The sequence below is a fragment of the Empidonax traillii genome, unplaced genomic scaffold (genome assembly GCF_003031625.1).
Source record: "Empidonax traillii isolate 1590-97213 ecotype Southwest subspecies unplaced genomic scaffold, ASM303162v1 scaffold810:size284574, whole genome shotgun sequence".
Lineage (NCBI taxonomy): Eukaryota > Metazoa > Chordata > Aves > Passeriformes > Tyrannidae > Empidonax > Empidonax traillii.
This window is the reverse complement of record NW_020956003.1, coordinates 225104-244588: the sequence shown is the minus strand read 5'-3', so window position 1 is coordinate 244588 and position 19485 is coordinate 225104. Positions and strand designations below refer to the sequence as shown.

General features: G+C 37.4%; 1 protein-coding gene across 1 annotated transcript in view; it reads left to right on the top strand.

Moving 5' to 3' along the window:
- ANO3 (anoctamin 3) overlaps window positions 1-19485 on the top strand; it is a 70548-nt gene that overhangs the window by 29312 nt on the left and 21751 nt on the right. The window contains exons 7-13 of the mRNA XM_027901753.1: window positions 2127-2258; window positions 3527-3633; window positions 4304-4359; window positions 6480-6601; window positions 7648-7782; window positions 10989-11085; window positions 15695-15755. Coding sequence (XP_027757554.1) covers window positions 2127-2258; window positions 3527-3633; window positions 4304-4359; window positions 6480-6601; window positions 7648-7782; window positions 10989-11085; window positions 15695-15755 — 710 coding nt within the window. The remainder of the gene's footprint in view (window positions 1-2126; window positions 2259-3526; window positions 3634-4303; window positions 4360-6479; window positions 6602-7647; window positions 7783-10988; window positions 11086-15694; window positions 15756-19485) is intronic.

The following is a 19485-nucleotide window of genomic DNA, read 5'->3' as shown; positions in this document are numbered from 1 at the left end:
CTTGTTGGATTGTTTTTATACGTGGGGATGATGTTCTTTTCAGTTGCAACGTTCTGTGCTATCTGAAGTCACTAAATTTTGAAACGATCAACCATAAGTGATGTAATGAAAAGTCAATAACACCTTAGATAAAAAACCTTTTTGTTCTCAGAAGAGAAACTGCTAATGTAATGTGGACATAAGTATTAATTTATTCCAGTACTCTTTCATGTTAAAAAGAGCAGACATGAATTCTAAATGAGTTAATTTCCTAATTTTTTCATGTACAATTTTTTTTAGATTTTTGTGTGGAAGAAATGATCAAGACTTTTCACAAAATCATATTAAAAATAGTTTCATGATCAAAAAGTCTGAAATGAGATGCACTGTTTTTCTCTTTTTTCTGATGCATCTGCATATTTTTCTCATTAAAGAAAAGTCTGGATTTTGACTAAAAAAATCAGCATGTGTACGACAGAAAAAAAAAGATGGAGAAAATAAAGGCAAACTGTAGTTGCAGACACTGTGTGCTGAGAGAACTTCCACTGGAACTAGTAAAGATAATCAACTCATGCACTAAGGTATTATAAAGGAGGCACTTAAGGGATGCACCTGCCTGGGAACTGTATCTTGTGTTTCAGCTTCATGAACATATTTTATTCTTTGGCTCAGAGTGGTTTGAGTCAAACCCAAGTGGTGTCTCTCAAGTCACAGTTACATGCAGAGTGTGCACCAATACCTTGCAATATATATATAGCAAGAAGAAACTGTTGGAGAATTTTAAATGTGACTGTAACATCCTGCTTCCCCATTTGGCTGGGATTTCTGTCTGGCACTGTGTCAGATAGGGGCAGAACATTTTTGCTGATGTTGATAATGGGAAGTGCATCTTCACAAGGGTCACTTTGCTGCCTGAGAGCAATTTACTTTATCATCACTTATTGCTCTTCATAATGAACATTAGGAAATAATGTTAATGAACATTGTGAAATATTATTAGCAGCATGAAATATAACTTTTTATTATGTTATGAATTGGGTAGCTGTGCTTCTGCTGAGCACAGGCAATGAGCTATTCACCTCAGAGGGAAAAAAATTGTTACTGTCACACTTTTTGGGGATATGAGGTGTATGTTTTATCTGTCATGCATACGTGTTCATTGAGTAGAGCCTGAATTCCACTGAGAAAAATACTATTTTGGGAATGTTTTTCTCAGCACAGTGTAGCACTTGTTTAGTATGAGATCTACTACTTAAATATCCATATTGCATTGCAGTTGAGTGTGAAAAAAGTACAGGTCAGCAAGGAGAGCAAAATTGAAGTGATAAGTAACTTGGAGCATTTGCTTGAAAATTTAATACACTTCACTGTATTTACCCCGAATAATCAATGCCCTGAGACACTATTTAGGCAAGTTGCCAGTAGAAAAAAAAACCACAAAACATTTATGTTGCCATAATGTAATCTAATTGAGGATACAATTGATGTTCTGTTTGTGTTTTGTGGTGTTAATTTTTAGGAATCTGGAGGAAGCCATATCTAGGTTTGTTTGTTTTGTTTTCCTAAATACTATATAACCCTTTCAGTGTAGCGTTATTTGATATTTAGGTATACTGCTTCATAAGGCAATATCAGTTCTTGGATGTTTAGGAAAATTTTGCAGGGAAAAGCTTTGCTGCAGTCAGAAAACCATCATCTGATCCCTAGCACTCTCATATTATTTACTTTTACATTTATGAATTTTACTATGCCAGTCAAGAGAGGGGGGAGGAGTTCCACCTGAGAAAGTAATTAGATATGTTCTTGAGTAAAGCATAAGCATCCACTCTTCTGTCAGGTGAACTACTTTGGAAAATCATTTTTTTTCCCGATTTTTTCAATACTGCAGTCCCGTCTCAAACCACAACCCACTGATTTTAGAACGAGTTGTGCTCGGGTAAAGTGTTGCAAGATGGATTGCAAATAAATATTTTTGCATTCTGCTTGTTAACTCCTTATTCTCTTTTAGTTGCTTAATAATGTGGAAAAACTTCCCGATTCCATTTCATTTCATTTCATTTCTGGTGCCATGTCCCTAACCACGCGGTGCTGGGGATGGAAACACCGGGGAGGTGAGGGTGTGGAAATCTGATTTCTCGCTGTCTCAGCCTGCAGAGGAACATGAGGGAGCTGAAAAGTTGGCTGCCCAGGAACCCAATGAAGCTGGATAAGGAGGCCCTGCCTGACCTGGAGGAGACAGATTGCTACACGGCCCCCTTCAGCCGTGCCCGCATCCACCAGTGAGTGCTGGGGCTGGGGAGGGCAGTGCCAGGGACCACGAGGATGTTCTGGTTCCTCATTTCTGCTGAGCAGCTGTCACAGAGGTAGCTGCTGACAGATGGTCGCTGGCAGATGCCCAAGTAGCGTATTTGGTGGTTTTTACGTGTTTTCTCTCAAAGCCAAAAATCTCCTCGGTGTTACCTGTTCCTGGATGGTCACTTGGTAGCACAGGCAGAAATTTGGCTGAAAAATTAACGCTGCCTCTTTGGTCCAGAAGTTTTTCGGTTTTTCTTTCCGTTGCGTTACAAAATGCAAATACTTGCTCAAGTTGGCTTTGTTTAATTGCATATTTAACTTAGGCAAGACCTGATGCAGCTGTTGACACTGGGAACACCTGGAGGCAAGCTAAAACCAGGGATGATTCTTTTTTTTTTCCTGTCTTATCAGATCTGCATTTAAAAAGGGCTCTTGCCTCTGAAAATACAAATATATAGACACCAAATATAAACTGTGTGTGGTCAGATCAGCGTGTTGACAGTGATGTAGTTTTAAGCGTGCCATGAATCTTTTCAGTACTCAAAAAGTTGGATTTTAAACCCCTGACTGTTCCTTGGTTTTTAAATTACTTTGTGATCATTTTTTTTAGGGGAGAAAATTTAATTTAGAGTAGAAATATGAGTTAGGCTAAACAGTGTTTCTTCTGCTCAGTGAAGAAGCTGTGTTCTAGTGGACTCAACCAGCTCAGCTGATGTAATCAACTGTAATAGTATCACTTTTGGCACGGCTGAGCAGGCGAAAGCTCCTGCCTGTTGGATTTCTGGCGTCCAGAATGGAGCCATCTGTGCAAGGATGCTTTATTTGGCTCCATCCTAGGATGCTCTTAAGGGCAAATGGTTCTGGAGATGCTACTCAAGTTTCCAGTGCATGGATATTTATTTATTTATTTATTTATTTATTTATTTTAAATTTGTAGTTTTGGTGGTTCCATACCACAGGCATCTGTCACCTCATGAGTAATTTGAATTTAAGGCCACCACTGCTACTGAAGATCTTTATTTAATTAACTATATCCAGAACAGAAATTACCTAGATAGCAGGATATTTTAGAATTTAGTTTTAGTTGTTCTGTTTTCCCAAAAATTATCTGTGATGAGGATAACTTTATTGGACCTGCTCTAGGGATGTAAAATCTTGTTCAGTAACCAAGGGAAGTAAAGACACTTGAGCAACTATGTTTCAACACATGTGCATTGTTTTGAATATTAAAAAACATTAATTATTTTAATAGTTTTACGATAAACAACAAGGATAGCTTCTTCAGCAATTCCACGAGAAGTAGGATCGTGCATCATGTGCTACAGAGAACTAAGTATGAAGATGGAAAATCCAAAATGGGTGAGAATGCTCTATTTTTTTCCCTAACTTGTAGCTATAAAATTTTTTATCTTTACTTACCTGAAAAAAAATTGAGTAAACTAATTTTTATTTTCCTTGAAATCTTTTCCTTCACTCAGGATCAGAGGTGAAGCAATGTCCCATCACTGTGTTCCTAAATAACTCAGTGAAAATTGGCAGTATTTTTCTCCTAATTGCCCATTCCTTAAAATAAAATGGAGAGGTTATTATAATTTTACATGATCGAGAGCCACAATAAAGGTAACATATACCTCAGAAAACTGACAGGGTTTTCAGGGACTGAGCCCAATATTTCTGCTGCTGTCCAGCAGTTCCAGTCCAGCACAATCAATGTGCTTTTTATTTGATGATGCATGCATGATTTCCTGGTTTCTCTGCAAGAATTAAATTAAGAATTCAATATGTAGGCGCATTAAAACCTTACGTTTATGAAGATGAAACGAATTACAGAGCTGGAAATCTTAAAAGGATCAACCAGATCTGCTCAAACAGTTGGTGGGATTATTGGTTTATTGTCATCCTTAGCAGCATCCTGATCATCCAACATTAATTTGCGTTCTCAATATGAGACTTGAACATTCACACTACTTGAAAAATGGGGTATAAAATATTTATATCAGAACTTATGCTTTTTCTTTTTTTTTTTAAGGTATTAATAGGTTACTAAACAATGGAACATATGAAGCAGCATTTCCACCACATGAGGTAACCTGGTTAATTTGAATTTTTATTTTTACATGTAGATTAAAGCTTGCACTAGTGGTTTGGGATCCTGCTTTGAATTTGTTTCTCTTACTTTAATGTTGACTTTTAAAATTTTCCTTTCATCGTGTATTATAATATCCTGGAGCATCTGGCTGAGCTAGGATATTATAATTCCTGTTTGATTTTTATGATCTGGACAATGCCTGTGGAATTCTTAGTGAGGGTATCAGTTGTTCCAAATTATTCCAGTTACTTGTATTAAATTATTTCTGCTTACCAGCTACAAAATGTTTTGTTTTTCTGATAGCTGGGGCATTTGATCACAGTTAGGGAGGTCACTTAATTATTTCCCATTTAGTCTTTCCTGAACAGCTCTGGATAATTTCTGCTTGACAATATCTCTTTCAGTCGCTTAAAGTCTACTAAACACTGTAAACCCATTAATTAAAAAAAAAATTAACAATAATTTGTGTATGACTAAAGAGGCTTTTCAGACAATCTTCTGATGCTGACAAGAAAGCCACACGTCTTCAGTCACCTGAAATGCTCTCAGGGGCAGGGTAATCGCAGCTCTGAACTCTGGGGTGGTTTGGGCTGAATGTCGTGACTTGGTCTCACGTTTGGAAGGACTGGGTGCTGCAGGTGGCTCAGAGTAATTTTTTAATACGCCGTTAATAATTAAATACTGGGAATACAGGGGAGGAGGAGTGTTTCAGATAAATAATTTAACAATGTTGTTAACGCTTCAGCTGTGTGTTACTGACTTCAGGGGAAAGCTGGCTGTACTACCAGAAATGCCTGGGAAGATTTCTCTGGCGTCAAAGCTATGCTGTCATATCCATTTTATATATTCCTTTTTTTTTTTTTACCATAAACTACCATTTCCACATTTCAGTTAAGGTTAATGAAGTCGTATTTTTAGGCTGCTTTTATCTCAATTGCTGCCTGACTCGGTGCTAAGGACTAGTGGTTGAACATTCAATTTTATTTTTAATTTTTTTTTTTTTCCTTTGCCACTTGAGCAAATAAGAGCGAAAATTCAATCCCAGTTGTGGGAATGCTGAGACTTGAACTCTATTATTGCAGAAAGAAGCAAGGAAAAAGATATTTTAAAACATGCAACACTGGGTAATGCATTGCAATCATTCAGCCAGCTGACAGTGAGAATAAGCTGATGCTCTTGTTCTTGGGTGTTCCTTGATGGTGCAAAGGCCAGGCTCAGAACTGGCATCTTGGGTGTGCTGTTTTGCTGACTGTCAGGAGAAAGGAGTAGACTTGGACCCTGCGATGTTTAGCTTTGGTTTTTAGCTCGTTCTTAAGCCAGGGGATGGGATCAGCAGGTTGCAGCAAGTAAATGGTGTTCTTTGAATGGTGGGGAGTGCTCGAGATTTCAAATATGGGCTGAAATTCTAAATAGCTAAATTACATGGATCTACCAGGGTCAGGAATCTGTCTGATCACTAACTCTAAACTACTGCTCTGGGGAGCTTCCTCACAACAAATGATTTGGCTCACTAGCAGTTAATTGATCAAATATTTTCTTTCCCATAGCCAAGTGGTGGTTTTTTGGTGTTGTTTTTTTCGGGGGGGGGGGGGGGGAAGTTCAACTAAGGGATATATCCTGCTTCAGAATCAGAGCAAAATTATCAATACAAGAGATTTGCTCAGCATTGTTCTAGCCAATCTGTGTGTTGCCTTTTGGCTGCCAGACATGAGGCTATTATTTTAGTCTGTCACATTATCTGTAAATACCAGACATGGCCTGGGAAGGACTCGACTCCATTTGGGTCAGACTGACTCTTGTGTTTTGCTTTTAATGCCTCAGGAGTCCTGTGTAGCTTCGAAATATTGCCAATCCTGTTGTTTCCACACCACAAACATCTCTTGAAAAACTTTGAAAAGTTGAAATAGGTGAAAGCATACAAACAGGCACATATAAGTTTCTCTTCTGTCAGGCTCCAGATTGCAAGTCCCAAAAATGTCCAGAATAAGAGACCTATTTATTAAAGAGTGTTTCTTTCAAAATTATATTCAAAAGTACCTAAGAAACTTATATATTTTCCCATAGTGCCTAGTAATGTACTTGTATTTCTTTGTGGTTTTGTTTTTTTTTTTTTCAGGGAAGCCACAAAAGCAGACATCCCATCAAAACACACGGGGCACAGAACCACAGACACCTCCTGTACGAACGCTGGGCACGGTGGGGAATGTGGTACAAATACCAGCCTCTCGATTTAATCAGGTATTAGTACTCTGAAAAGTTTCTGTGGTACAAACGGCCTGGCAACAGTGTGCTAACTCTACTCCTAAATTCCTGGTGCTGTTATCAGATAAGACTGGGATTCCCTAAGTTGCTTCTTTTGGGTGGCCTTTTGTGTAGGGCTAATTAATTTCAAATGAATCTGCATAAAGAGCCTGTAGTTCCAGCTGCTCCAGAGCCTACAGTGTGAAAGTTAAAATACAAACCCAGGATATGGTGTGCTGATCAGAGACGCCCCTCGTGAGAACACCTCTGAGAGCAGGCAATTAATTAGAATTATATATAATGTATATAAAATTGGAGTTTAATAATGGTGATGCTTGAATTTCATGCTTTCCTCCTCTGACATTGAATACCAGTGATTCATTTTCTTTGCTGTCAGTTTTTGTTCCTGATCTGACAGTCATAACCAATCATCTGTGGAGCTAAGCATGTGCCATGGGAGAATTCTGTGCTGTATCATCCTTGATTGACTTTCTGATCACTGCTACTTCATCTGTTCTAGCAACTGGTACCCAAGTTTTGAAGAATTAAGGCTCAGTCTTCAGCTTGTGTTTTCAGACTGTTGTTTTCAATAATTATAGTTTGAAATACATCATATTACACGATTATCTATCATAAATGCTTTTTAGAATGGAATGCTTAGATCATACCAACTTAGTTTATTCCTTTCCAGAACTTTTTGTGTCTGTGTAAATCTCTCTCTCTCTCCCCCACCACTCTTAATTAAAAGCTAACTAAACTAATAATGTTGATACTAGTACATCTACTTAGCCATTGCAAAGACATGAAAATTACAGAGGCACTTCAGTTATATCCTTGTATGTTCTCATAAGTCTCAAATGAATGTCACCAGAACGTTATTATTGCCTGAAAAAAACCCACCTTTTGGTAAAGTGACAATTTTGCCATAAACTTGTGGTGGCAGTTAGTTCCTTTTTAGAATTATTCTGCTATTGTGATAATAGAGATAGATAGAAGTCACCATAAGTTTTAACTTTAAACACATATGTTTCCTTTTCATGTAGGCGATATTTTGGTGAAAAAATCGGGCTGTATTTTGCCTGGCTGGGATGGTACACTGGAATGCTCATTCCTGCTGCCCTGGTTGGGCTCTTTGTTTTCCTCTATGGATTATTTACAATGGATTCCAGCCAAGTAAGGTAAGATCCTACATAATAACATGTAAAAAAAAAAATCTTGCTTTTTACAGCAAACTCAGGAGAAACTGTAGAAATTCACACTGTATTAAATACAGTTAAATGCAATAAATGTAGCAGACAGGAAACTATGCTATCTTTAAGCTACTGTTCTCTGTGTGAGGATTGTTTTTCACCATAAATATCCACAAAATACAGTGGATATGAAGTCAAGGGTCAGCCTGTTCTTAGAGCACAGGGACTAGAGCTGTTGAACTGAAAATCTTGTGTTTGTTACATGTGCAGTGGCACAGTTTCAATGAAGGGAACAAGGGGCCATAATCCACTTTTATCGAGGTATAGCTTAGTATTTCAGGCGCTTCTTGGGGAAGACAAAGGTGTGGCATCGACAACTCCTCCTTGTGTGCTTAGGCAATTGGAAAGGCCACTGATAACAGATGTTACTCCTTGCCGTATTTGTTTACTTTAGCCTGGAAGGTGTTAGTGAGGATTAGACAGAAACCTCCTACCTGGAGCAGGCAGAAGACATGCATTAGCAGGCAGGCAGACTGCACACTTCATACTCTTGCCAGAGTCTGGGAGTGTGAGATCATTTCTCTGGTGCTTCTGCATTCATTTAAAGAAAACTTCTGGATAAACAAGGGTAAGAGTTTTAAAATCTATCACTTGATTTTAATCATTTTAACCGCTGCAGCTACTGCAGTGTGCAGGTGCAGTGTTAGCAGCGTTCGGGAAGAAACAAGAGTTGGGTACATTATTCTGAAAAATCTAGACACAGGAAAGTCAGTGGCAATTAAGAATTTAACAGTAGCGCTAGGGCACTGTGGCAGTGTCAGAACTGGCACGTTGCCCCAGATTCAGTATTATTTGGTGAACACTGTTTCATGTGAAATAGCCTTATTACCCCAGTTACGTGGAATCTGTCTGCGTTAGGAAGTGGTGATTCCAAGTACGATAAATTCTGTCAAACAGCCCAATTTGTCTGTTTTGTGTGCCACAAAAATCTAAACTTAGCAACTGATCAAATTAGTTTTGCAGAAGGGTGATTTCCTCAGTGATGTGCCTTCACCTCTCGGGTTCAGGGAGCTGCCATCAACCCCCCTCTAGTGGCCTCGGGCAGGAAACAATCGTTTCTTCTTTTTCCAAACATCCAGCACGGTTTCAGCAGAGAAGGAATAAGCAAATAAACAAGTATATATCGCGGTAGAACTGACCGTTGCTTGCCGTGCCAGCCGTAGGTTTTGTGCAGTAGTAATTCACGGGTGATGCAGAATATTGCCACACCTGAGATCTGGTTTGTTTGGGCAGCGTTACTGAAACGTTCTTTGTCTTGCATGAGTTTCACATCAAGCTCAGTAATGCTGTGGTTGCCATAAGCCAGCACTAAAGTCCTCAAATGCAAAGTGGTAGTCAAAGGGAAGGGCTTAAATAGCCCAATAGCACTCCCTCCATTTGGATTCTCTCAACAGATGATGTGTCACATCTGTCACCTGTCTTTATTCCCAGTTACATGTCAAGTCGATTGGTCCACATAAAAATAACTCTGATGGTTTTAAAGAGTTTGGTTTGGATGTGCCCATAGATATTAATTTTCACCGTTGTAAATTGTCCCTTTATTGTCAAACAGAAATGCCAGGCGTGAGCACAGCGTAGCTTGAGCTGTCTTTGCACCATGTGCTGCAGTCAGATCTCAGACACACAGGCAAGAACAGTACAAAACAGCTTATTTTGATCTCTTAAACTGAAGATTTGAGTTGCAATTGAATAACAATTAACATAGCACCTGTCACAAACACTTGTGTAACAAATGTTATTGCCTTTGCAGAGTAGTATGAGAGCATATGACCTATCGCTGTCAGTATAATTTTGTGAAACTTCATGTGTTATTAAAAACAAATCAACATTTTAACTCAAGATGAATAATACAGAAAATGTAACGTTTATCATCTGAATTTAAATTCAAAGTACAGTACATTGTGGCCTCTTATTTGCCAACAGTTTGCATTATTGCTGAACCATTGTGGCCTGTGATTGAAGTGTGATTTTTCTGTGCTTAATAATTTGGTTTAAAATGTAAGCAAGAAAATTCACTGATGTGACACACACACTAAAATTTCTGCCACTCTGCAACTCTGAAATGCTCTTTCTGGCTTAAGAGCTATCCAGAATGATTTCTTGGTCAGATTCACATTATTTTTAGGCTTTCAGTGAATTAGTGATTGTGATGTTATGTGAAATACGACCAAAGATTAAGATTTATATTTAATCCTTTCGTTATATTTACTGTTATGTCAGTATTTAATGGAACCGCTCATTTGGAAATAATCATAATCTCCCAAACAGTGTTGAAAGTGTAAATTCAGCTTTTTGAAGAAGGAAAGTGTAAGTGCAATGTTTATTAAAACAAATTAGTAGGGATTTCCTGGCATTCATTTTATGCTGCTGCTTCCCTGGTGTGTCATAGGATCATTTCAGGCACGTCATCATTGCTGAAAGGATGGGGAAAGGCAATAGCTGAGGTTCTCTGGGAAGCTTACTCACTGCAGTTTAAAATTTCCTTTGAAATTCATTTTTGCACTTCTCTTAGTTCTGCTTTGCCTTTGTCAAGACAATTAGTTATGGGCTGTGCTTTGAATGTGAATGGTCCCAGTGAAGACAGTGAATTCCTCTTCCTAAATCTTAGGATTCTCAAGCATCAGAATGTGGCTGGAAGATGATGGGGATCCCCAAAATAGGATATTAAAGTGTTTGTTTTTTTTTTTTTATTGGTCCTATGCATAAGTTCTTCTGTAGAAAATAAAAATGCAAGGACTTGAAATACTGCTTCCAGAAATCCCTGTCTGTCGATTATTATGTGTTTAGTATCTTCTACACCACTTAGAAAAATAGGCAGCAAATGGCTTGGAAGGCAGTGAGCAATTTTTTTTTTCTTCTGTTTGTGATATTTGGGAGGGAATTCACCAGTGGGAGAAGTGTAACATGATGGCCAAAAATATTGCATAGCACCCTAAGGGCCCGTAGTTTTCAGGTTTCTGATTTGGGATTAGGCTTTTCAAGGCAAACATTCACTTCTGATTTGTTTTATTGGTCCAGTTTTGTGGCGTGGGCACTGCCAACAAACAGGGAGCACAAATGGTGTAACCTCAGAAAGTTTTGAGAATGCTGGGAGTCTTTTTATATAATCTTTATTTTCCTGTCTCACATTAAAGCAAAGAGATCTGCGAGGCAAATGAAACCGTGATGTGCCCTATGTGTGAGCGCAATTGCACGCTACAAAAACTCAACGAGAGCTGCATTTACGCCAAGGTAATTATTATATTATTATATTATTATATTATTATATTATTATATTATTATATTATTATATTATATTATTATTATATTATTATATTATTATATTATATTATTATATTATTATATTATTGCTATCCAGCTAATTTTTGTCTAAAGACCCCCTTTCATTGGGTAATGGCTGCCCTTGTTTCAGCAAAGCTTCCTGAGAAGTGTGTTGTTTCTCTACAGAGAGTTTTTTTTCAGCCTTTCTAATTCATCTTTCTAATCAGGAAATGATCTGAAACGATCAAAGATTGTTCTAAAATTCTGTGAGCGTTTCCTTATTAATAAATCGTTATTTTCATCCACTTAAATCCCCCGTAATAAAAAATTTTTGTGTGTTTGGTTTCTGCTGCTTTCCCCTGTGGCTAACTTCTCTCCCTTGCTTACTTTTGTAATTGAATTTTTGCTTCTCCTAAAGGAATTCTCTGGCATAATGTGCCTGTGATGTTCTTTGCTCTGTTGAGCTCGTGCATTACAACAAAACTGCGGCAGTGTGAAAGGGAAAATGACTTTTGTTTTAGATTTCAAAATTTCTTACAGATAGGACCAATGTTGAGTAAAACTGAACAAATCTATCTGTGAAGATATTCTTAAAAATTACTAATGTTTGCAACTTCCAAATTTAATTTTTTATTTTATAATACTGATTCACTGAAATATCACTGAAAATGTTGTACTTAAGGCAAGAGTTTTTAAATACTACTGTATCTATAGAGCAGAAAATGGCTGCATGAGGGTTTTTTACTTTTATTTTAATTTTATTTTATTTTTTAACTTTTATTTTACTATTTTTTTTTAATGTGCACTAGAAGTTAAAACTTTCTTAATTGAAATAGCATTGTGCAAGCTATACAACCCATCCCAGAAATCCCTTTTTTTAGAAGATGGTAAGTGCCTCTTCAGCAGTCCACTGCAGTTTAACAGGAAGTTAATACACTTTAGATCCTGTTTTGTTAACATCTCCAGTTAATAAGAAGCAGCTTTTTGTCTTATTTATATTTACACTGGCATCATCTGCTTAAATCACGTACATTTCACATTTAATGCCACATTGTGAATAATTCATTGCCATAGAAAAACTGTGGCAGCCCATCCATGCTTCATTTGTTTTCAAATCAATCCTTTTGAAGAAAAATTCAGATGACAACCAGGGAAGACAAGCAGTTACCACTGGTATTCCACAGTCACAGGCACTCTTTTCTCATGTCTGCAATTATAGAAATTGAAGTAAGCTCCCAGCTTTTCCTGCCAATGCTCTCGCTCTGAAAAACCCATCAACCTTGGATTAGAGCACAGCAAACAAACAAAAATTGTCTCTTTTCAGGATTTGTGTGTTCTGAACCTCCCCCAAGCGTGGGAGAGAGAGAGAGAGAAGTCTCTTTGGGAAGGAATAGGATTGCCATCTGGCCAATTGAGTGGCAAAGAAAAATTAAAAACAACAATAAAAAAAAAGCTCAATGAAGCTTTTTATAAAGGTTATAACTTGTAATGCCTTCACTCAGGGTGGTGTCTCTAAAGAAAAGGTTCACAGCACCTTCACTCATTACCTCTTGGTAGGGACTGTCTGGTTTCCAGCTGGGTTTGTGCTCCCCCTGGTTGCCACCATCTCGCTCAAGCTGAGCAGCAAATATCTAAATGTGTGTTTGCACCCAAATTAGTGAATGAAAACAATCTGGGATGTTAGAAAACTGTAGTCAGATTTCAAATCAAATGGTCCTTTGTACTTTCTGAAGCACTGTTAGTAATGTACGTAAGGGGAACTGATGTATTTAAAAACAAGTCACTGGATCTGCTCTCTGGGAAAAGAAAACGGCATTTCCTGCTTCTTTCTTGTTCCAGAGGTGGAGCTTGGCAGCCTTTTCCTCTGGTTATGTCATAACTTACTTCTCTATCTACCTTCTACATAACCAAAAAGCTGATAGGCAAGGGAAGCTATTCCTGATTCATTCCAGACATCAGCACCCTTATTCTGGAGTAAGAGTTTTAATCCTCAGTCATTCAAGTAGCTCACTGTAGAGCACATAAACGTTGAGTTAATTAGGAGGAGTGGGTTCCTTTAAGTGATTAAAGTTCATTTCCCCAAACCTGCTTATGTCATAGGACCTGCCTCATTTATGTAAGGCCTGTGCTCATGTTTCAGATTATTAAAATTGCTGCCAGGGGTTCTTTCTTAAATATCTGCCATGTTTCCCTGTAGAGGAGCACTTTGGACAGAACAGATTAATGCCAGAAAAATTATATACTTCAAATGCTTCTTCAGCCAAGCTTTTTTGTAAAGCTGGAGACAGAATACAAAAGATGCCTTTATCCTTCTTGCTCCCACCCATTTCTTTCATCCCCTCCCTCTTCCATTTAAAAATGCCACACTGAAGTGAGGTTTATGGTTGAAGGGAAAGGCAGGTAATGCCTGGAATGCTGAATGACCAGGCTGTCATTCTCACCCACATCAGGTGGACTCTTTGATCTGGGATTTGCACGGGTCCTGCACCCTGCACGCCTTGGGCAGGGTGTTGATTCAGGGTGGATTTGAAATGCCTCGAGTTGTGTCTGATGGTGACAGCATCCATCAGGTGTGCTGATCAACAGAGTCCCAGACTGTGCATTTAGCCTTTTAGACTGTCAAGTCTTAATTTAGAGTGTGGTCCTGAAAGACTTTCCTCAACACTCTTTATGAAGACAAAACCGAATCAGGAGCCGAGGATCTGTTTTCTCCTCTTAGCAACATTAATTCTGCTGGCTTAGGTTTTGTTGGTTGGTTGGTTAATTCTGTGTTTTCTTGGAAAGAGGCACTGTTTACTGAGCAGAGTATCCAAACTCATATCCTCACACAGATCTGCACTCCAAACCAATAATGTTCATCAGAGTTATTGTGCTGCTTTTGTTCACATCCCACGTTTTCAGCCTCATGCCCATTATGCTTGTGTTTTCCTTTATGGAAGCAAAAGAAAAACAAAGCAAAATACAAATTTGATTGACAGTTGATCCCACTGTATGATCCAGGGAACATACTGGATTAATTGATGTCCAATACCACATGGGCAATTCCCATTTCCAAACCTCAAAAAAAAAAAAAAAAAAAAAGGAAAACAGAACTCACATACAGATAAAATATATGTTTATAATAAATTCTCACAATATTATAATTTTACTCAATAAGAAATAAAATAGGTGCAAGAAACACAATTGCTATGAACATTTTCTGCTTTCATTAGTTAGTTTTCTTGATTTCTGAGGCAGAAGCAGTAATGCCAGACTTTTCTAGAAGAATGAAAATCTATCTGCAGGATAAGTTCTCCTTTTTTCAATAATATTCCATTTCAAGACATTCTCTTCTTATTTCAAAGAGTGGTTTAGGACAATAGATATCAGAACCATTTGCAGCACTTTTTCATTCCTTTTTCCTCCTTCTTCAGATCCTCTTTTAATATAGGCCTGTTGATGATAAGTTGGTTTGCTCTAGTATTTTATAATGCTTTATGCCTTTTTTTTTTCAAATAGGAATTTGAAGTCTCTGCTTTGCATAATAATTATCATCAATGTCTTAAACCACCCTTCATTAGAAGAAGTGTGGGCCCGTTATCCCTGGATAAATTACGTTGCTATAAATTGGCAACTTTAACTTTACAGGAAGTATAATGACCTTAATGTCAGCTTTCTAGATACAGTTTCATCTTATGGATTGAATATTGGAAATTGCAGATTTTTGTAATATAAATTCTGGTGTTTTCATGCGTGTTTTCGTGAGTTTTGTAAGAATCAAATTCACCCACTCAGATGCTTAGAACGATCCATAGGCATTGCAAAACCTGATTTTCAATCAATACTCATCTTCAGCAAGTATAAATAAATAAATACATATAAATAAATACTCTCTATTTCAAGAGGTATCTTCAATCACTAAGAACAGCTGTTCTGCTCAAAAAAAAATTCCTTTGACCAAGAGTAAGATAAGGAATAAATCCAACTAAAACAAGAGCATTCATGAGATGAAATTAAGTTCAGAGTTTAGAATTATGGGAGCTTCTAGAGGGTGATATATAGAAATGATTTAATGTTTGTTGGAGTTTAAGTGCACAAGCCTTTTAAAAATGAGATGATGTCAACAATTTGAGAGGCTGAATATAATTCCTGGATTAAAAAGGAATGTACACGCTGTTCTTACCTGGAGAGAAACTGAAAAACAGCTCAGGAGAAGAATAAAATGGAATCAAAAGAGACATTAAGTAGAGGAAGAAAAGTGAAGAGTTGTTTAAGCTCATAAAAACTGTAAAATAGAAAAGGTTGAGGTTAAATCTGACCGACCATATATATCAGGAATTCTGGATGATTTTTTAGCCTGTCTGGACATGGACAGAACAGCTCTTGGTGTATGATGATGCATGAAGTGATAGTCTGGAGCTGCAGATTTCAACCTTACTGAAAGATAGAGTGTGACAAACCTTGGTGGAAAAAACATGCAAGTAGGACTGCTTATCAGAAAGCTGAGCTTTTAGCTTCTTACATCAGTTTTGTATTCTGGGATTTTTGGGGCAAAACAGAATGTGGCAATATTAATTGTTCCTGATGTTTTTCTGTTTAGGTTACACATTTGTTTGATAATGGAGGGACTGTCTTCTTTGCTATTTTCATGGCAATTTGGGGTAAGTACATTTTTACTTTTTTTTTTTTCTTTTCATTTTTTAGTTTACCCAACCCTTTTATATCATTACTTGATGCAGGGAGATTACAGCTCTTGATAAAGTCTAAAGAGGGATTTTATCACAAACATATTTTTTCCTGTTTTCATTCACTTCAATTTCTGTGCCAATAATGGGTGAAAATAATGCCTTTTATTGTCAATGTAATGACTGTCTTTAGTGTCACTAAGCCTGAATTTTATATTGATTCAGGCTGAAGTCTTTTTAGAGGCAAACATAGAGGTTAATCAGCCTTTCACTCTCTTCATGCTGGTGGATACATTCTTCTCCTCAGATAATAGAGGGCCACCCTTATCTTAATCCCTCCCCACAGTCTAGATTAGTAGGCATATTTGGGGAAAAGAGGAAAGAAAAGGTGGATATCAGAGTCTTTGTGCAACCCAGGACATCTCTTGTAATAGGTCAGTGTAATAGTGCCATAAAATACAGATTTGATGGTTCCAGCATGAAATGCTTGATGGAATGACCTTTCACTGAAGCTGATAGTCTTTTGCTGCTGGGAAATAGGGAGGAAGAATAGAACTAGAGATAATGAATTTTACCAATATAAATGTTTGTCAGTGTGAATCCTGAGAAAACAACACCAGTTCACAGACATAGAGCTGTCTGAACTCAAGCCAGAGTTTTCAAGTCTTGGATAAAATGGCACACAACAGCTTTATTTATGTAATATATATGAGTAAGCATTAATGATTCTAACTTAAAGTGGAGGATGAACAAGTGTCATGAATTTTGAAGGCTGGTATGGTAAAAGCAGAAAACAATATACAAACAAAATCAAAACATCAAGGAGTTACATAGGCAACAGAAGCACGTGCAAAAATCAGAATTGGATTGTTAAAAATTAATATGATATAATTGAAGGGCACTCTTTGTTTGCCTCAGTGATATTTCTTCATTTACTCCTAATCTTGCTATTGTGGCATTGCAATTATTAATTATTAATTATTTCATAAATTCCTAAAATACATTGCAATTCGCTTTACCAGTGCAGACAACACTTAGCATCTCTTCATCTCTATCCTCAAATTCTCCTTAGGGAGAACTCTTTCTGTTTTCAGCTGAGGGCGAGGTTCAGGTGTAAGGAGAAATTTACTTTATCAGGAAACTGTGAAACAATTGAACTATGCAATTATTTGCATTATACTGCCATATTTTATGCTTTAATTGGACAGAACTAGACCATGGTTTTTAGGATATCTATATACCTAGCAGAGATTCGCTTCTTCTCATGTTTAGTATTTCTTCTGTCTGACCTGTACTGACACGTTTTACATAATTTTTCTACGAGATCACTTTGACAGAGGAGTATAAGCTTATCTTCTTTTTTTTCCCATTGATAGTGATTTTAATTCAGTGTCATCCTAGTCAAAAGTTAGATGTAGTTCATGTTACTCAGTAGTTCCATTCTCTACAGCAAACTTCAAGTAATCCAAACTGAGTAATCCAAGTAAATCTAATTAATTTTGTCATATTCACGGAGGAAGGTACAAATGTAAAGTGGGGCTGTGAGTCATTTATCAGGTAGAAATTATATTGGGACACCATAGTTTCACTTTAGGGTAGTTAAACTGAGGATTTTTTTTATTTGATATTAAAATATCGTTACAATGTCTGCATTGCTGGCAAAAGTTATACAAGGCAGAGTCTTACCTGGATGCTATCTGTCTATATTATTTCTAAAAAAGCAAGTATAATATCCTTCCAGAAAAACCACGGATTGATCATTTAATTACAAGGTAGAACAGTCATGCTCTGCTGCTGGACAGCCTCTTGCACATCAGAGTGTCTTGTGATTTCTCTCTTAGTTTTCAAAACTCTGCACGGTAATGGCTGTAAGAAAACAGCTGCAGGCAAGAATATAATCTGGAACAAACATTATGGTGAAGGGTGGGATGGTGAGATGTCAGCCATGGGAATGCCATGGGATGGGTGCCCTGCAGTGTCCTCCTCTGGCTTGTCTGCTGTGCTGGCTTTGTTGTCTGATGTGCCTCCGAAACTCGTGTCGTACGGTCCGAGTGAGTTGTCCAAGTGGAGAACTGAAGGGATAATACAAATTTTTTCTTTAAAATATATTGCTTCAAAGATTATTTGTATCCCCATCCACCAGACACCTCGTCAGCCCCTCGCAGTTACACCCAGTTAACCCCTTTCTGACATAGGGGAGGGCAGAAGATAAAGGAGCTGATTCACAATCTGCAGATAACTCGTGTGCTCCCATCCACACCCCTTCAGCACCCACATGGGTGGCAGACTTCCAAAGCTGCTTCCTAATCTGGCAGCTTTCAGCTCTTGCATTTAAGGCATGAAAAGGTGTGTTGCTAGAGTTTATTTAGGTTTATTTTATGTGAGAAAAAAGGTGTGTTTAGCCTCCCGGTGTTTGTTTAAACGTTTAAAAATGAAGTCCAGGAACATGATACAAATATTTGGAGTGTGATTACACTTTAATACAAGTTCATATATACTCATGGAGAAGACAAAAGCAATTTTTTTTTTAATTTTTAAGCCTCTTAAAAATATTTCTACTCATAGAAACAGATATCTTTGTCCATCATTCTGTAAGTGATGTTGGATGAGTAGAGAGTCTGACTTTTTTTCAATTAATCAGTTTGGGAGAGTTTTTGAGCTGTTATAGTTGTGAACTTGTCCACAATCCTTTGAGTTCACTGATACTAGATATGATTTTCCTGATGTTTCAGAGGCTAAAAAAATAACTTGTAAGGAGGAGACATAGAGTTAAGGGGAGTATTGGTTAAGCTAAAATTTCAAAATAATAAATTAATATCAGTTGAAAACTAGTTTGACTGGAGTTGATGATATCCTAATAATTCAGTAAGACCAGACCATTTAAGCAGGCCTGTGGAGAAATAAATGTTTATGTGCAAAATGCTGGTGCTGTTCCTTACCTGGGTCACTCCTTGTATCATCATAAAGCCGTCTGTGGGAAAAGGACTCAGACCTTTTCCTACCACATAAAAAATATCCAATCAGGCCAATTAATGCAAATCCCAAAATGGCTCCTACAATGACACCAGCTATTACTCCTCCTTTGTTGGTTTTGTCTGGGAGAGAAAGAGAGAAAGGCAAGGTAGTTAAATGGGAATTATAAATCTATAAAACCAGATGCTTCATTCTGACTTTATAGCAGCTGAGGCTTTGTGGAATGAGGCTTTTCATCAAGGATCTGAAACGCTTGGCTAACTATGACTAGACCAGCCTCTCTGCAGAAACTTTCTACCTCTGTAAAAGGAAACAGACATCTCCATCCTTGAGTTTCAGGGTCATAACTGGGGTTTAGGAAAAAAAAAAAAAAAAAGGTGGCTAAATGAGTTTTTAGTCCAATAAAAAAGGTTCCAGGTTTAATTACTGAATCAACCTCTATTTTTTATTTGAAGAAATAAGCAGTAATCACTCTTTGAATGCAATTATTCATAAGCATTTAAGCCAGCAGTTCAAAATTGCAGCCTCTCAATTTCAAATGACTAAATTTTAGAGTACCAATTTTTGCAACATAAAAAAAATCCAGCAATGCACCTGTTCAGTTAGCAGAATAACTGCATTCCTTCCAGGATTTTCTTCAAGTTTCATAAAACTGTTCTTCAAGGTCCTCAGCTTTTCTTGGAGCTGAACTTGTTCTCCCACCTCTTTTCCTTTTCAATCTGTATTATCTAAA